Genomic DNA, 19386 nt, shown 5'->3' with positions numbered 1-19386 from the left:
ATATCCTCCTCAGTGAGCCGCAATAATACGCCAACAGGTCGGGGGAATAAGTGGGTGAGTATTATGACAAGTAGGCTTGCAGGGGATGTCATTTGACGCGTGTGAGGAGTAAGGTTTGGCCCTGTCCAGGTGTACACGGGGCAGGAGCACTGACAGCCTCAGTGTACTCAATGAAGATTACAGCCGAGCAGGTCCACACCGTTCCAACGTTCGCCAGTCAGCGGCTGAGCCGCGAGCCCGTCACCACCACCCGCTCGCGCTTTTCGCCGACCCCATTCGCCCGCCAGAGCGGTTGGAGTGCGCCTGCGCGGAAGCGCCGCCATTTTGGCCGTGCTGATAGTCTGATGTTGTAAGGAAGGCTGAGCCGAGGCCGAGCAGCGCGTCGCGAAATGGCCAATATCGCAGTGCAGCGAATTAAACGAGAGTTTAAGGAGGTCTTGAAGAGCGAAGAGGTAAGAGTCGCTCCCAACCTTATCTCTTCTAATCTGTTTATGCCTTCTCTCGTTGGTTGATTGGCTGCCGACGGGAGAGGAGAGTCCGGGGAGTTACATGGTGATGGACACGGGACCGGGTGATGGACAGGCGCCAGAGGCGGTTTCGGGAAAGTCCAGGGAGCGGTTGCGGGGTTTACTATAAGTATTTTTTTTAATGTCGAATCTGCCATTTATCAATGTCGTGGCAATGGCGTGGTTGATGTGAAGCGCTTGTGATGCCGGATTTTGGGAAGTCTGGGTGATACCTTGAGCATTCAGGTTGTTGCTAGGCTTGTAGGCGTGTAACATTCTTCCACCACCGTGAGGCACCTACCTCCACATGGATGTTGTATAGGGGTACGTTTTGTGCGGCTGAGTTCGTGTTGGATGGAATTGAGATGTACAATTTTATTTCATGTTATTGCTAAGGTTTATTCTTGTACTCTTCTTTGTTTAGAACTGTGTTGGTATCCATGATTTGGAGATGCTGGTGTTGGACTGAGGTGTACAAAGTTTAAAAATCACACAACACCAGGTTATAGTCCAACAGGTTTAATTGGAAGCACACTAGCTTTCGGAGCGACGCTCACAATCACCTGATGAAGGAGCGTCGCTCCGAAAGCTAGTGTGCTTCCAATTAAACCTGTTGGACTATAACTTGGTGTTGTGTGATTTTTAACTTTGTCTTGGTATCGGATGATATCGTTTGGTTCGGTGATATCCAGTTTCCACAATTGACATTTGGTTATTTTGCTGTGTTAGCATGTTTTTTGATTTCAGATTTACATTTGCTGTATCATATCCACCTTTGTTTTTGACAGAAAAGGGAATGTAGGATCTGTGATAACATTAAGCTAAATGGCTGTATAAAATGTATAATGTTATGATTTTAAATTGCCTTACTCGCTGAGTTGGTCAAATATTAGTTGTCTGCATATGGTTAGGTTCCAGCTGACAGGTCATCTTTCTGAAGATTGCACTTGTTCATCAGGCATAAAACATTGATCAATTGTTTTATCCTTTTGGAATACAAATGCTAACTGTAAAACCTTTCATTGTTCAAAAGTAAAATTCTTTCAGAAAACTATGTGCAGTTCAAAAATGCTCAGTCCAAACCTATTGTGAACAGATTTTGCAAGTACTTTTTAACATAGGTATACAAATATGGTATTGCTACATTAAAATTAGTGCTGCAGTCAGTTCGTCAGTAATAAAATAATTTAATGTATTATTGACCCGCTCAGTCCTCTGGATAGAAACTATTTTCCTCAAATTCCCTCTTGTCTTTCACCTTAAAATTATGTCCCCTTGTTATTGACTTTTCAACTAATGCGAACAGCTGCTTTTAGTCACCATGTTCATGCCCTTCATAACCCTATATACCTCTATTAGATTCCATCTTACTTTGTGTTCAAAAGAAAACAACTTCACATTATTCAGCTTTTCTGTATAGCTGAAATACTTCAATCTTGGCAACATCCTAGTGAATCTTCTCCGCACCCTCCACTGTAATCACTTTCTTCCTATTGTGTAGTGACTTGAACTGCATATGATGCTCTAGTTGTGGTCTAACCAAACTTTTATGCAGCTCCAACATGATCTCCCTGTGGCAATGCCATTAAACCTTGAGATGGTTAGATTCTGTTTGGAAGTCATAGTTTACTAGTATTTGTGATATTATTGTTATTTTCCATTTATGCCTGAATTTACCCAGGTCTGCCTGTATGAAGGCATGGCTGTGACTATATCTGAGAAATAACAAAGGGTGCTGATCAGAGAACTTCCAATTTCTGACCTGTTTTAATTGAGGAATGTTGGTGATGAAACTGCTGAAAATATTTAGGGATGACTGATTTTACTCCCCCCCCCCCCCCAAATCTTCTGTATGCTAGGTATGACTCCAGCATATGGAGAGTGTGTTCCCTGGAATGTCATTGAGTTCAGTTTTGCAGCACCTCATTCATGCCCCACTCTGCCTTGGAGATAAAGGCGGTATTTGACAACCACTTGCCTTGCATCTGAAATTCTGTTCTTTTTCCAAATGTTTTGGCCAAGACTAATGATGTCTGGAGCAGAATCCCAACTAAACATTGGTGAGCAGCTTATTGCTGAGTAAGTCATCTTCTACCACTGTCAGTAATATCTTTCCATCATTGGTGCTGATGATTAAGAGTAACCTTTTGGGAAAATAATTGTGTTGACTGGATTTGAGCAGATAGTACTTGGGATGAGTTTTGATTTTTTAAAATTATTACAGGAATATAGGAATTGGAGGTGATGGTGTTCCAATAGATATTTTGCCTTTGTCCTTCTAAGAAATAGTGGTTGTGGGTTGTGCTGAGGAGTTAGGTGAATTTCTGCAGTGCATCTTCTAGAGAGTACACAGCTTCTACTGCATGGATGGATGGAGTAAATATTTGTGGATGTGGTGCTAAGCAAGAGGGTTGTTTTGCTTTCGATGGTGTTCCATCGAATTGATTCCATACAAATTGATTTTGTCCCACTTGTCAACATTTATGCACCCACACACCTAGGTCTCTGTTTAATAACATTCCCCAGAGTCCTACTATTAATTGTATAAGTCCTTACCAAAGTGCAACACCTCACATTTTCTAAATTAAATTCGTATCTACCACTCTTTGGTCAGTTGGCCCATCTCGTACAATCACACAGAAATAAACTCTTCAGGCCAACTTATCCATGTCGACCAGATATCGTAAACTGATCTAATCCCATTTGCCAGCATTTGGCCTGAAACTCCCTCAAACCTTCCTATGTGAGTACCCATCCAGATGCCTTTCAAATGTTATTGTACCAATATCCACCCCCTCTGGCAGCTCATTCCATACATGTACCACTTTTTTCATGGAAAACGTTGACCTTAAAGGGCCCTGTTTTTATATCTTTCCCATCTCAGTTTAAAAGTATGCCCTCTAGTTTTGGACTCGCCTGGGGAAAATACCTTGGCTATTTAACATATTCGTGCCCCACATAGCTTTTTATAAACTTCTAGAAGGTTACCCCTCAGCCTCTGACCCTCCAGGGAAAATAGCAGCCTATTCAGTCTCTTCCGGTAGCTCAAACCGCCCAATCCTGGCAACATTCTTTTAAATCTTTTTCTGAACCTTTTCAAGTTTCACAACATCTTTTCTACTGCTCGGAGACTAGATTGAATTCCAGAATTAGGCAAACCAATGTCGTGCACGGCTGAAACATGACCTCCCAACTCCAAAACGCAATGCACTGACCAATAAAAGAAAATGTACCAAATGCCTTCACCAACCTATCTACCTCAGAGACTACATACCTGTACTCCAAGGTCTCTTTGTTTGGCAACACCCCAGGGCCCTAGTATCAATTGTATAAGTCCTGCTCTGATTTGCCTTATCAAAATGCAGCACCTCACATTTGTCTAAATTAAACTTTATCCTCCGCTCCCCTGCCCTTTATCCCATCTGATCAAGATCCCATTGTACACTGAGATAACCTCAGCTGTCCACTACACCTATTTTGGTGTCATCTGCAAACTTACTAACCTTACTTCCCTACGTTCACATACAAATCATTCATACTAATGACAAGCAGTGGACCCGTCATTGATCCTTATGAAACATTACTCGGCACAAGCCTCCGGTCTGAAAACAGCCCTTCACCACCACCCTCTGTCTCTTACCTTCAAGCCAATTTTGTATCCAGTTGGCGAGCATCCTCTGGATTCCATGTGATCTGACCTTGCTAACCAGTCTATCATGCGTAACCTTGGCAAATGCCTTGCTGAAGCCTATATTGGCAATGTCTACCACGCTGGCTTCATCAGTTGTCTTTATCACTTCTTCAAAAAACTCAATCAACTTGTTGGAGTTGTGCCCATCCAGGTAAGGGGGAGTATTCCATTACACTGCTGACTTGTCCTTCTAGCTGGTGGATAGGCTTTGGGAAGTCAGGAGGTGAGTTATGTGCTACAATGTTCCTTGCCTCTGACCTGCTCTTGCAGCCAACATATTTATGTGTGAGTTCAGTTGAGTTTCTGGTTAATGTAACCCGAAGGATGTTGATAGTGCGGCATTCAGTAATTGTAACATCATTGAATATTAAGGAGAGAAAGGTAGTTCAATTCTAAGGAACTCCAGAGATATCCTGGAGCTGAGATGACTGACCTACAACTACACCCCTTTTCTAATGTACTATGATTGACTAGCCAGTGATACCCATTGACTCCAGTTTTGCTAGGGCTATTGGATGCACACTCAGTCAAATGCAGTCTTGCTGTCAAAGGCTGTCGCTCTTATCTCTGGAATTCGGTTCTTTTGCCCATGTTTGAATCAAGACTGAAATGAGGTCTGGAGTGAAGTGGCCTGGCGGAACTAAAACTGGGCATCACTGAGCAGGTACTGCTTGATAGCACTGTTGTTGACAGCTTCCATCACTTTACTGATGATCAAGAGGAAACTGATGGGGTGGTAATTGGCTGGGTTGGATTTGTCTGATTTTGTGTGTTGAAGACATACCTGGGCAATTTTCCATATTGAGTAGATGCCAGTATTGTAGTTATACTGGAACAGATTGGCTAGGCAACTGGTAAGTCATAGCTGTCAGCATGGAAACTGACCCTTTGGTCCAACCTGTCAAAGCCACAAAGTTTCCAAAACTAAATCAATCCCACTTGCCAGTGTTTGGCCCATATCCCTCTAAACCTTTCCAATTCATATACTTACCAAATGTCTTTTAAATGTTGTAACTGTACCTGCATCTTCTACTTCCTCTGGCAGTTCATTCCACATATGAACCACTCTGTGGAAAACTTACCCCACAAGTCCCTTTTAAATCTATCTCCTCTCACCTTAAAGATGTGCCCCCTAGTTTCGAGCTTTTCCACCCTAGAAAAAAGATCTTTGCTGTTCACCTTAACTATGCTCCTCATGATTTTATAAATCTGAGGTCACCCTTCAACTTCCAATGTTTCAGTGAAAACCATTCTGGCCTATCCAGCCTTTCCCTATAACTCAAATTCTGCAACCCTGGTAACATCCTGGTACATATTTTCTGAGCCCTCACTAATTTAAGAATGTCCTTTCTGTAGCAGGGAAAGCAGAACTGTACACTATTCCAAAAATTCCGGAGCACAATTCTTCAGTACTATTGCAGAATATTGTCAGCACCCATAGCCTTTGCAGTACCCAGTGCCTTCAGCCCTTTCCTTGATGTCAAGTGGAGTGAATTGAATTGGCTGACGATTGGTATTTGTAATGTTATGGACTGCTGGAGGAGGCTGCAATGGATCATTTGCTTGTCATTTCTTGCTGAAGATTGCTGCAAATGCTTTAGCCTTGCCTTTTGCACTAATGTTTTGTGCTCTTCCATTATTAAGGATGGAGAAATTTGAGGAGCTACCTCCTCCAGCGAGTTGTTTAATCGTCCAACACCATTCCTGATTTGAATGTGGCAAGACTGCAGAGTTTAGATCTGATTGGTTGTATTTGAGATTGTTTCATTCTGCATATCACTTGCTATTTAGCAAGCTATTAGTTCTGTTTAGCTGTTTCAGGTTGACATCTCATTTTTAGGTATGCCTGGTCCTGCTCCTGCTACACCTTATTTTGCTCATCATTGAACCAGGGTTGATCCCTTATATTGAGTGGGGATATGCTGGGCTATGAGGTGGCAGGTTGTGCTGGAATACAAATCAAAGACAATATAGAGAATACAGTGTGTTCGTGGTATATACATTTGCAGTTATTCAATTACATATTGTCAGTGCACCATTGCTAATTTGAGAGAGAGAGAGTGTGGTGGGCCTGTGGAATTCATTGCCGTAGAGTGCAATGGAGGCCGGGACGCTAAATGTCTTCGAGGCAGAGGTTGATAGATTCTTGATGTCATGAGGAATTAAGGGCTACGGGGAGAATGGGGTAAGTGGAGTTGAAATGCCCATCAGCCATGATTGAATGGCGGAGTGGACTCGATGGGCCGAATAGCCTTATTTCCACTCCTATGTCTTATGGTCTTATGATAATCCCCAGTTCTTCATGATGCCCAGTTTTTAGTTGCTAGATATGCCCAAAATTTGTCCCAGTTAACACATTGATTGTACCGCACAGCATTATGGATGGTATTCTCAATTGTGAAGGTGGAATTTGGTCTCCACAATTACCATGCGATGGTCACTCTTTCCCATGCTGTCATGAACAGGTGCATCTGCAGCCTACAGATTGTTTAGTATGCGGTCAAGCATGGTTTTCTTTTCCCCCTTGTTGTCCCCTCACCACCTTGCACAGACCCAGTCCTGCAGCTGTGCCCTTTAGTTTGATCAGCAGTGCTGCTGTCGAGCCACTCTTGGTGGTGGACATTGAAATCCCCCACCAAGGATTGTTCAACATGGAGGAATACTGATTCATCAGCAAAAGAAGGATGGTATGTGGTAATCAGCAGGTGGTTTCCTTGCCCATGTTTATCTTGAAGCCAAGAGACTTCGTGGGGTCTAGAGTCAGTGTTGAAGACTCTGAGATAACTCCTGTTTGTATACAAACTGTCCTGCTAGTGGGACAGGACATATCCAGGCATGGTGATAGTGTCTGGGACGTTATCTGTCAGTTTGATAAGTATTACTATGTCAGGCTGTTGCTTGATGAATCTGTGAGGCTGCTCTCCCAATTTTGACAATAGCCCCAGATTTTGGTAAGGAGGATTTTGCAGGGTTGACAGGGCTGTTCTTGTTCTTTCTGGTACCTAGTTGCTTCCAGGTGGTATATCCAGTTTCCTTTAGAACGATTGATATATTTGAATAGCTTACTAGGCCATTCAGAGGGCAGGTAACAGTCACGTTGCTGTGGCTCTGGAATCACCTATTCACTAGACCAGATGAGGAGGGTAAATGAACTTAGAGCTTGGATTAGTGCCTGGGAGTATGATGTTATTGTGATCAGAGATTTGGTTGAAGGCAGGGCATGATTGGAAAGTAAATGTTCCAGGATATAGATGCTTAAGGCAGGACAGGGAGGGAAGTAGATGGGGAGAGGAGTTCATTGCTGGTCAGGGATGATATCACTGTTGTGCTAAAGGAGGACATTATGGAGGGCTTTTGAGTAGTGAGGTATTATGGGTGGAACTGAGAATAAGGGTACAGTTACATTGGGGCTGTATTACAGGCCTCGCAACAGTAAGTGTGAGGTAGAAGAACAAATAGGTAAACAGATTATGGAAAGATGTAGAGGCAACAGGGTGGTGGTGATGGGAGATTTTAACTTTGCCAACATTGACTGATATACACTTAGTGTCAGAGGTCTGGATGGGGCAGAATTTGTAAGAAGCATCCAGGAGAGTTTTCTGAAGCAGGATGTCAATAGTCTGAGGGAAGTCGCCATATTGGACCTGGTGTTGGGGAATGAGCCAGGCCAGGTGGTAGAAGTTGCGGTGGGGGATTTCTTTGGGAACAGTGACCACAATTCTGAGAGTTTTAGAATACTCATTGACAAAGATGAGTGGTCCTGAGGGATGAGTACTAAACTGACCCAAGGCCAATTATATCAAAATTGGGCAGGAGCTGGAAAATGTGGGTTGGACACAGCTATTTGAAGGGAAGTCCACATAATGTATAGTTATCCACCTTGGTGGCAAGAACAGGAAGGCAGATTACGACCTAACTGGAGTCAAGTTAGTTAAAGGGGCAGTACAAAGAGATCTGGGTGTTCTTGTACACCAGTCAATGAAGGCAAGCATGCAAGTATCGCAGGTTGTGAAGAAAGCTAATAGCATGCTGGCCTTCATAATAGGGATTGAGTATAGAAGCAAAGAGGTTCTTCTGCAGCTGTACAGGGCCCTGGTGAGACCGCACCTGGAGTATTGTGTGCAGTTCTGGTCTCCAAATTTGAGGAAAGACATTCTGGCTATTGAGGGAGTGCAGCGTAGGTTCACGAGGTCAATGCCTGGAATGGTGGGGCTATCTTATGTTGAAAGATTGGAGCGACTGAGCTTGTATACCCTTGAGTTTAGAAGACAGAGAGGGGATCTGATTGAGACTTATAAGATTATTAAAGGATTGGACATGCTGGAGGCAGGAAACATGTTTCTGCTGATGGGTGAGTCTTGAACCAGAGGACACAGCTTAAAAGGAGAAAGTGAGGACTGCAGATGCTGGAGATCAGAGCTGAAAATGTGTTGCTGGAAAAGTGCAGCAGGTCAGGCAGCATCCATTCCTGAAGAAGGGCTCATGCCCGAAATGTCGATTCTCCTGTTCCTTGGATGCTGCCTGACCTGCTGCGCTTTTCCAGCAACACATTTTCAGCCTCTGACACAGCTTAAAAATAAGGGGTAGGCTATTTAGGACAGAGATGAGGAGAAACTTCTTCACCCAGAGAGTGTGGGTGCGTGGAATGTTCTGCCCCAGAAGGCAGTGGAGGCCCAGTCTCTGGATTCGTTTAAGAAACAGTTGGATAGAGCTCTCAAGGATAGTGGAATCAAGGATTGTGGAGATAAGGCAGGAATAGGATACTAGGTAAAAACAATGACTGCAGATGCTGGAAACCAGATTCTGGCTCAGTGTTGCTGGAAGACCATAGCAGTTCAGGCAGCATCCTGAATGCTGCCTGAACTGCTGTGCTCTTCCAGCACCACTGATCCAGGAACAGGATACTGATTGAGGATGATCAGCCATGATCATAATGAATGGTGGTGCAGGCTCGAAGGGCAGAATGACCTACTCCTGCACCTATAGTCTATTGTAGTGCAGGATAAGCATGTACCGTTGAAAGCAAAGGATAGGAAGGGGGAGATCCGTGAGTCACGGATGACCGGAGAAATCGTACAACTAGCCAAGAGGAAAAAGGAACAGTTACATAAGGTTCATGCATCTAAGAACAGAACGGGCCCGGGAGGAATTTTGGGCGAGTAGGGCCAATCTTAAATGAGGAATCAAGTGGGCTAAAAGGGATCATGAAATAGCTTTTGCGAGCAGAATTAAGGAGAATTGCAAAGCTTTTTATGCTTATATAAGAAACAAGCGAGTAACTAGAGAAAGGATTGGTCCACTAAAGGATAAGGAAGGAAGGCTCTGTGTCGAACCTGAATTAATGGCAGAGATTCTGAATGATTACTTTGCATCACTGTTGACTGAGGAAAGGGACATGATGAATGTTGAGATTAGAGATAGAAGTTTGATGACTCTGGATCATGTTGACATGAGTAGGGAAGGTGTGTTGGGGAGGCTAGAGGTTATTAAAGTGGACAGATTTCCAGGACCAGATGGTATCCATCCAGGTTGCTGAGGGAGGCGAAAGAGGAAATAGCTGGGGCCCTGACAGATATCTTTGTGGCATTCTTAAACACAGGTGAGGTGCCGGGGGACTGGAAGGTTGCTCATGTTGACCCCCTGTACAAGAAGGGTAGTAGGATATTCTATAAACCTGTGAGTCTGACATCAGTGGTGGGAAAGTTGCTGGAGGAGTACTGAGGGATAAAATCTATTTATATTTGGGGGGGGAAATGAGCTTATCAGTGATAAGTAACATGGTTTTGTGCAGGGGAGATCGTGCATCGACAACTTAAAAGAGTCCTTTGAGGAAGTGTCCAAGTTGATGAATGAAAGAGGGGCTGTAGATATCATATACATGGACTTTAGTAAGGCGTTTGATAAGGTTCCCCATGGTAAACTAATGGAGAAAATGCGGTTACATGGTGTGTAGGGTGTTCTAGCTAGGTGGATAAACAGGAGACAGTAGTTGAAGGGAGTTTCTCGAAATGGAGAAAGGTAACTAGTGGTGTTTCACAGGGATCAGTGCTGGGGCCACTGTTGGTTGCAATATACATAGATGTTCTGGAAGAGGGCACTGTTGGTATGGTCAGCAAGTTTGCAGATGACACCAAAATTGGTGGAGTAGCAGAAAGCATAGGGGACTGTCAAAGAATACAGGAAAATATAGACAGACTGGAGAGTTGGGCAGATGGAGTTCAATCGAGGCAAATGTGAGGTGATGCATTTTGGGAAGTCTAATTCTAGAGCGAACTATACTGTAAACGGAAGAGACTTGGGAAAAGTTGATGAGCAGAGAGAGCTGGGCATTCAGTTCCATTGTACCCTGAAGGTGGCTACACAAATGGATAGAGTGGTCAGGAAGGCATGTAGTATACTTTCCTTCATCGGACAGGGTATTGAATTTAAGAGCTGGTAGGTTATGTTAAAATTGTACAAGACATTGGTTTGGTTGCATTTAGAATATTGTGTACAGTTCTGGTCGCCACATTACCAAAAGGATGTGGACGCTTTGGAGAGGGTGCAGAGAAGGTTTACAAGGATGTTGCCTGGAATAGAAAGCACTAGCTATGAAGAGAGGTTGAATAGGCTAGAATTGTTTTTATTAGTAAAAAGGAGATGGCGGGGGGGGGAACCTGATTGACGTCTACAAAATCATTTATAAGCAGGGTGGATAGAGATAAGCTCTTTCCCAGGGTGAAGGATACAGTAACGAGGTCATGCTTTCAAGGTGAAAGGTGAAAAGTTTAAGGGGGATACACGTGGCAAATACTTTTACAGAGGGTGGTGAGTGTCTGGAACACATTGCCAGCAGAGGTGATATAGGCAGGCACAGTAGATTCATTTAAGATGAGGCTGGACAGATGCATGGGTAGGTGAGGGATACAGATGCTTAAGAATTGGCTGATAGGTTTATACAGTAGATTTGGATCGGCTTAGGCTTGGTGGGCCAAAGGGCTTGTACCTGGGCTGTAAATTTTCTTTGTTCCTGTTCTTTAGTAGATTTTCTTCCTTGAAGGGCAAGAGTGAACCAGATAGGTTTTTCTGACAATTGACAATGGTTTTGTGGTTATCAGTAGATTCTTGATTCCTGATATTTTATGTTGAATTCAAATTCTATCTTCTGTCCTGATGAGCTTTGAATCTGGGTTCCCCGAGCATTAACTGAGTTTCTGGATTAATAATCTAGCAATCATATCACTTGGCCATCTGAATATAGTGTAATCATCAGCAAATATCAGCAATTGACCTTATAATGGAGTGCACGTCATTAAAGCAGCTGAAGGTGGTTGAACCTATGACTCTACCTTGGGTAGGTGATCACTTATTATTGCTGGGCTGTTAATCCAGAAACCCAGGTAATGTTCATAGAACATAGAACCTAACATGCAGTACAGGCCCTTCTGCCCTCTGTTATACCGACCTATGAAAATAATCTGATGATCATCTGTCCTACACTGTTCCATTATTATCCTTATGTAAGTCCAATGCCAATTTAAATGCCCTTAACGTTGGCGAGTCTACTACTGTTCCACATCCCTACTACTGAGTGAAGAAACTACCCCATATATCTTCCTAACTCTATCACCCCTCAATTTAAAGCTATATCCCCTTGTGTTAGCCTTCACCATCCGAGGAAGAAGGCTCTCACTGTCCACCTATCTAACCCGTTTATCTTAGCTGTATTGATTAAGTTACTTCTCAACCTTCTCTCCAACGAAAACAGCCTCAGTTCCCTCAGCCTTTCTTCATAAGACCTTCCTTCCATACCAGCCAACATCCTAGTAAATTTCCTTTGAACCTCTTTCTAAAGCTTCCATATCCTTCCTATAATGTGGTGATCAGAACTGCACGCAATACTCCAAGTGCGGCCTCACCAGTGTCTTGTACAGTTGAAGCATGGCCTCGTGGCTCTGAAACTCAATCACTCTACCAATAAGTGCCAATGCACCATATGCCTCCTTAACAACCCTATCAACTTGGGTGGCAACTTTCAGGGATTAATGCAGCATGACACAGATCTCCCTGTTCATCTACACTGCCAAGAATTTTACTATTGGCCCAGTACTCTGCACTCCTGTTACTACTACCGAAGTGCTGAAAATGTGTTGCTGGTTAAAGCACAGCAGGTTAGGCAGCATCCAAGGAACAGGAAATTCGACGTTTCGGGCCAGAGCCCTTCGTCAGGAATGAGGAGAGGGTGCCAGACAGGCTAAGATAGGGAGGAGGGACTTGGGGAGGGGCGATGGAGATGTGATAGGTGGAAGGAGGTCAAGGTGAGGGTGATAGGCCGGAGTGGGGTGGGGGCGGAGAGGTCAGGAAGAGGATTGCAGGTTAGGAGGGCGGTGCTGAGTTCAAGGGAATTGACTGAGACAAAGTAGGGGGAGGGGAAATGAGGAAACTGGAGAAATCCGAGTTCATCCCTTGTGGCTGGAGGGTTCCCAGGCGGAAGATGAGGCGCTCTTCCTCCAACTGGCGTGTTGTTATGTTCTGGCGATGGAGGAGTCCAAGGACCTGCATGTCTTCGGTGGAGTGGAAGGGAGAGTTAAAGTGTTGAGCCACGGGGTGGTTGGGTTGGTTGGTACGGGCGTCCCAGAGGTGTTCCCTGAAGCGTTCTGCAAGTAGGCGGCCTGTCTCCCCAATATAGAGGAGGCCACATCGGGTGCAGCGGATGCAATAGATGATGTGTGTGGAGGTGCAGGTGAATTTGTGGCGGATATGGAAGGATCCCTTGGGGCCTTGGAGAGAAGTAAGGGAGGAGGTGTGGGCGCAAGTTTTGCATTTCCTACGGTTGCAGGGGAAGGTGCCGGGAGTGGAGGTTGGGTTGGTGGGGGTGTGTGAACCTGACAAGGGAGTCACGAAGGGAGTGGTCTTTGTGGAACGCTGATAGGGGAGGGGAGGGGAGGGGAGGGAAATATATCCCTGGTGGTGGGGTCCGTTTGGAGTTGGCGGAAATGGACCCCACCACCAGGGATATATTTCCCTCCCCTCCCCTATCAGCGTTCCACAAAGACCACTCCCTTCGTGACTCCCTCGTCAGGTCCACACCCCCCACCAACCCAACCTCCACTCCCGGCACCTTCCCCTGCAACCGTAGGAAATGCAAAACTTGCGCCCACACCTCCTCCCTTACTTCTCTCCAAGGCCCCAAGGGATCCTTCCATATCCGCCACAAATTCACCTGCACCTCCACACACATCATCTATTGCATCCGCTGCACCCGATGTGGCCTCCTCTATATTGGGGAGACAGGCCGCCTACTTGCAGAACGCTTCAGGGAACACCTCTGGGACGCCCGAACCAACCAACCCAACCACCCCGTAGCTCAACACTTTAACTCTCCCTTCCACTCCACCGAAGACATGCAGGTCCTTGGACTCCTCCATCGCCAGAACATAACAACACGACGGTTGGAGGAAGAGCACCTCATCTTCCGCCTGGGAACCCTCCAGCCACAAGGGATGAACTCGGATTTCTCCAGTTTCCTCATTTCCCCTCCCCCCACCTTGTCTCAGTCGATTCCCTTGAACTCAGCACCGCCCTCCTAACCTGCAATCTTCTTCCTGACCTCTCCGCCCCCACCCCACTCCGGCCTATCACCCTCACCTTGACCTCCTTCCACCTATCACGTCTCCATCACCCCTCCCCCAAGTCCCTCCTCCCTACCTTTTATCTAAGCCTGTCTGGCACCCTCTCCTCATTCCTGATGAAGGGCTTTGGCCCGAAACGTCGAATTTCCTGTTCCTTGGATGCTGCCTGACCTGCTGTGCTTTAACCAGCAACACATTTTCAGCTCTGATCTCCAGCATCTGCAGACCTCCCTTTTTAGTCGAAGACTACTACCGAAGTGAACTACCTCACACTTTTCTGCTTTAAACTCCATTTGCCACTTCTCAGCCCAGCTCTGCATCTTATCTATGTCCCTCTGTAACATCCTTCGGCACTATCCACAATTCTTCTACCTTCGTTCATCTGCAAATTTGCTAACCCAAACTTTTGCGTTGACATTCAGATCATTTATAAAAATGACAAATAGCAGAGGCCCCAAAATAGATCCTTGCGGCTCACCACTAGTAACTCAGCTCCAGGATGAACACTTCCAATCGACCACCAACCTCTGTCTTCTTTCAGCTAGCAAATTTCTGATCCAAACCACTAAATCACTTTCAATCCCAAAACTCCATATTTTGTGCAATAGCCTACTGTGTGGAACCTTATCAAATGCCTTGCTGAAGTCCATATACGCCACATCAACCACTTTACCTTCATCCACTTGTTTTGTCACCTCCTTGAAGAACTCAAGGTTAGGTTAATCTAACCTACTCCTCATAAAACCATGTTGACGATTCTCAATCAAATTATTCCTTTCCAGATGATTGTAAATCCTACCTCTTATAACCTTTTCCAACACCTTACCCACAACTGAAGTAAGGCTCTCTGGCCTATAATTACCAGGGTTATTCCGACTCCCCTTCTTAAAAAAGGGAACAACATTTGCTATCCTCCAGTCTTCTGGCACTACTGTCGATAATGATGACATAAAGATCGAAACTAAAGGCTCTGTAATCTCCTTCCTGGCTTCTCAGAGAATCTGAGAATAAATCCCATCCGGCCCAGAGGTCTTATCCATTTTCAGATCTTCCAAAATTGCTAAAATCTTCTCTTTGTCAGCCTCAATCCCATCTAATCTTGTAGTCTGTATCTCCATATTCTCACTAACATTTTCCTTTTCCAATATGAATACTGATGAAAAATATTCATTAAGCGTTTCCCCTATGTCCTCAGATTCCACATGGCCCTAATCTTACTCCAGTCATTTTTATTCCTGATATAGAGGCCTTAGGATTTTCCTTGATCCTACCCACTAACAATTTCTCATGTGACCTCCTGCCTCTTCTTATCCCTCTCTTCAGATTTTTTTTCTGGCTAACTTTAAAATCTCACACCCTGTAACTGAGCCTTCACACCTCATGCTCACATAAGCCACCGCCTTCCTCTTGACAAGAGCTTCAATTTCTTTAGTAAACCACCTCTCCCTCTCTTGACCATTTTCTCCCTGCCTGACAGGTACATACTTACCAAGGATACACAGTAGCTGTTGCTTGAATAAACTCCACATTTCAATTGTGCCCATCCCCTGCAGTTTCCTTCCCCATCCTATGCGTTCTAAGTCTTATCAAATCTCATCATAATTGCCTTTTCCCCAGTTATAACTCTTGCCCTGCAGCCTATACTTAACCCTTTTTGTCACTAAAGTAAACATAACCGAATTATAATCGCCATCATCAAAATGCTCACCTACCTCCAAATCTAACACCTGGCTGAGTTTGTTTCCAGCACCAAATCCAATATGGCACCTCCCCTTGTTGACCTGTCTAATAAGCATCAAAGATGTTGTGGGGACCCAAGTTCAAATCCTATCATGGCAGGTGTGAAATTTGAATTCAATTTTAAAACGATTTCTAGAATTAAGAGTCTGGCCATGAAACCATTGTCAATTGTCAGAAAAGCTCAACTGATTCACTAATGCCCTTGGGAGAAGGAAATTGCCATCCTTACCTAGTCTAGCCTACATGTGACTGCAGACCCGCAGCAACGTGGTTGGCTCTAAACTGCCCTCTGGGCAACTCGGGATGGGTGATGCTCTTGTTGTGTGAATGAATAATAGCATCAAAGATGTCCTGGATCTGAGATAATGACTAGCAAAGGAAGAAGACTCTGGTTTTTACTATGTTGCACCTATTCTGAAATAGCTTTTGCAAACAAAGAACAAGAACAAACAAAATTACAGCACAGGAATATAGGCTCTTCGGCCCTCCAAGCCTGCGCTGATCAGATCCTCTATCAAAACCTGTCGCCTACTTCCCAAGGATCTGTATTTCTCTGCTCCCTGCCCATTCATCCATCTGTCTTGATGCATCTTAAATGATGCTATCATGCCTGTCTCTACCACCTCCACTAGCAATGCGTTCCAGACACCCACTACTCTCTGTATAAAGAACTTTCTACGCATATCTCCATTAAACTTTTCCCCTCTCACTTTGAATTCATGGCCCCTACTAATTGAGTCCCCCACTCTGGGGGAATCCACGCTGTCTATACCTCCCATGATTTTGTAGACCTCCATCAGGTCTCCCCTCAACCTCCATCTTTCTAACGAAAATAGTCCTAATATACTCAACGTCTCTTCACAGCTAGTGCCTGCCATACCAGGCAACATCCTGGTGAACCTCCTCTGCACCCTCTCCAAAGCAACCACATTCTTTTGGTAATGTGGCGACCAGAACTATACGCAGTATTCCAAATGTGGCAGGACCAAAGTCCTGTGCAACAGTAGCATGACCTGCCAACTCTTATACTCAATACCCCATCCGATAAAGGAAAGCATGCCGAATGCCTCCTTGACCGCTGTATCGACCTACATTGCCACCTTCCCTACACAATGGACCTGAACACCCAGGTCTCTCCATCAGTTTTCCTCAGGACTGTTTCATTTACCATATAATTTGCCCGGATTGTACTCCCCTTCATTATCTGCTACTCCACCAATCTTAGTGTCATCTGAAAACTTGCTAATCAGATCTCCTGTACCATCCTCCAGATCATTTATGTATATCACAAACAACAGTGGTCCCAACATGGATCCCTGTGAAACACTACTGGTCACAGTTCTCCATTTTGAGACACTCCTTTCCACTATTACTCTGTCTCCTGCTGCCCAGCCAGTTCTCTAGCTAGCGTACTTTGGACCCCACACAAATTCACTTTCTCCATCAGCCTACCATGGGGAACCTTATCAAAGACCTTTCTGAAGTCCATGTATATAACATCTACTGCCCTTCATTCATCAATAAATTTGTCAATTCCTCTAAGAATTGTATTAATTTGGTAAGACATGTTCTTTCTGCACACAACCATGTTGCGCATCACTGATAAGCCCATTTTCTTCCAAATATAAATAGATCAGATCCCTCAGTATCTTCTCCAGCTTCCTTACCACTGATGTCAGGCTCACAGTTCTATAATTGCCTGGATTATCCCTGCTACCCTTGAACAAGGGGACAACATTAGCAATTCTCCAGTTCTCCAGGACCTTACCTGTGTTCAAGGATGTTGCAGAGATATCTGTTAAGGCCCCAGCTATTTCATCTTGCTTCCCTCAATAACATGTGATAGATTCCATACGAACCTTTGGGTGTGTCCACCTTTAATGCCTTTTAGAATATGCAACACTTTCTCCCTCCTTATGCCACCTTGATTTATAGTAATCAAACAGCTATCCCTAATCTCAACATACGTCATGTCCATCATTTCGGTGAATACTGACGCAAAGTACTCATTAAAGATCTTACCCATTTTCTCTGACTCCACATACAACTTACCTCCCTTGTCCTGAGTGCCCAACCCTTTCTCAAGTGTTAGCAAATGGGACTAGATTAATTCGGGTATCTGGTCAGCATGGACGAGTTGGACTGAAGGGGGGTTCTGGATTAGTGGTGCTGGAAGAGCACAGCAGTTCAGGCAGCATCCAAGGAGCGGTCTATTTCCGTGCTGTACATCTCTGACTCAATGACTAGATGTAGCAGGGCTGCACAGCTTTGAAAATATGTTTGTTGTGGAATCACCTGCCTCTCTTCTAATCTGTTATGGCTTCTATTTGGCATCCAATAAATCATGTATTATATCTTAACAAAGTTGACACTGCGGTTTCAGATGTGCCAGGGTGCTGCTGGAATGCTGTCTTTCATTCCTCCCTGAATCAAGGTTGGTCTTCCATCTTGCTGATAGTGCAGGACATGAGATTACAGATGGTGGTTTAATGCAATTTTGTTGCTGTCAATAACCATGAAGCACCGAGAGCTTTGAGTTGCAGTTCAGATTTGAGTCTGTTCCATTCAGCGCTGTAGTAGTTCTGCACATCTCATGGAGATGTACAGAAAGGCACCGGACCCTTCGGTCCAACTCATCCATGCCGACCAGGTATCCTCAGTTAGTCCAGTCCCATTTGCCTGCATTTGGTCCCTATCGCTCTATTACACATCTTTGTTGTGTTTATGAAGATGATATGAGGTGGTCACTTCTACCAACTCACTGGCTGATGAATGCATCAGAAACGCATATATGGTGTAGGTTTTTCCTGCTGGTTGTTTCCTTCAGTGTCTTGGCAGATATGTCTTTAAGGATTTCAGCAGTACATATTAGGGGCAGATGTTCGCAGGTAGAGGGACGGCTGGAAAATGGGAAGCCTTCAGAAATGAGATAACGAGAATCCAGAGAAAGTATATTCCTGTCAGGGTGAAAGGAAAGGCTGGTAGGTATCAGGAATGCTGGATGATCAAAGAAATTGAGGGTTTGGTTAAGAAAAAGAAGGAATCATGTAAGGTATAGACAAGATAGATCGAGTGAATCCTTAGAGTAAAAAGGAAGTAGGAGTATACTTAAGAGGGAAATCGGGAGGTTAAAAGGGAACATGAGATAGCTTTGGCAAATAGAATTAAGGAGAACCCAAAGGGTTTTTACAAATACATTAAGGACAAAAGGGTAACTAGGGAGAGAATAGGGCCCCTCAAAGATCAGCAAGGAGGCCTTTGTGTGGAGCCGCAGAAAATGGGGGAGATATGAAATGAGTAGTTTGCATCAGTGTTTACTTTGGAAAAGGATATCGAAGATATAGACTGTAGGGAAATAGATGGTGACATCTTGCAAAATGTCCATATTACAGAGGAGAAGTGCTGAATGTCTTGAAACTGGTAAAGGTGGATAAATCCCCAGGACCTGATCAGGTGTACCCTAAACTCTGTGGGAAGCTAGAGATGTGATTGCTGGGCCTTTTGCTGAGATATTTGTATCATCGATTGTCACAGGTGAGTTGCTGGAAGACTGTTTAAGAAGGGTGCTAAGGACAAGCCAGGAAGCTATAGACCAGTGAGCCTGACTTCGGTGGTGGGCAAGTTGTTGGAGGGAATCCTGAGGGACAGGATGTACATGTATTTGGAAAGACAAGGACTGATTCAGGATAGTCAACATGGCTTTGTGCGTGGGAAATCATGTCTCAAACTTGATTGAGTTTTTTTTTGAGGAAGTAACAAAGAGGATTGATGAGGGCAGAGCAGTAAATGTGATTTATGTGGACTTCAGTAAGATTTCCACAAGGTTCCCCATGGGAGA

The 19386-nt window shown here is 44.5% G+C and overlaps 1 protein-coding gene across 1 annotated transcript in view; it reads left to right on the top strand.

Moving 5' to 3' along the window:
• Positions 1–290: 290 nt before the first annotated feature.
• Positions 291–19386, top strand: part of ube2kb (ubiquitin-conjugating enzyme E2Kb (UBC1 homolog, yeast)) — a 96461-nt gene continuing 77365 nt past the window's right edge. Inside the window, exon 1 of the mRNA XM_060824774.1 lies at positions 291–452. Within this exon, the coding sequence (XP_060680757.1) occupies positions 390–452 (63 nt within the window). The 5' untranslated portion in view covers positions 291–389. The remainder of the gene's footprint in view (positions 453–19386) is intronic.

This window comes from Hemiscyllium ocellatum, chromosome 1 (genome assembly GCF_020745735.1).
Source record: "Hemiscyllium ocellatum isolate sHemOce1 chromosome 1, sHemOce1.pat.X.cur, whole genome shotgun sequence".
Lineage (NCBI taxonomy): Eukaryota > Metazoa > Chordata > Chondrichthyes > Orectolobiformes > Hemiscylliidae > Hemiscyllium > Hemiscyllium ocellatum.
The sequence above is the reverse complement of the archived record's forward strand: the minus strand, read 5'-3'. Positions and strand labels throughout refer to the sequence as shown.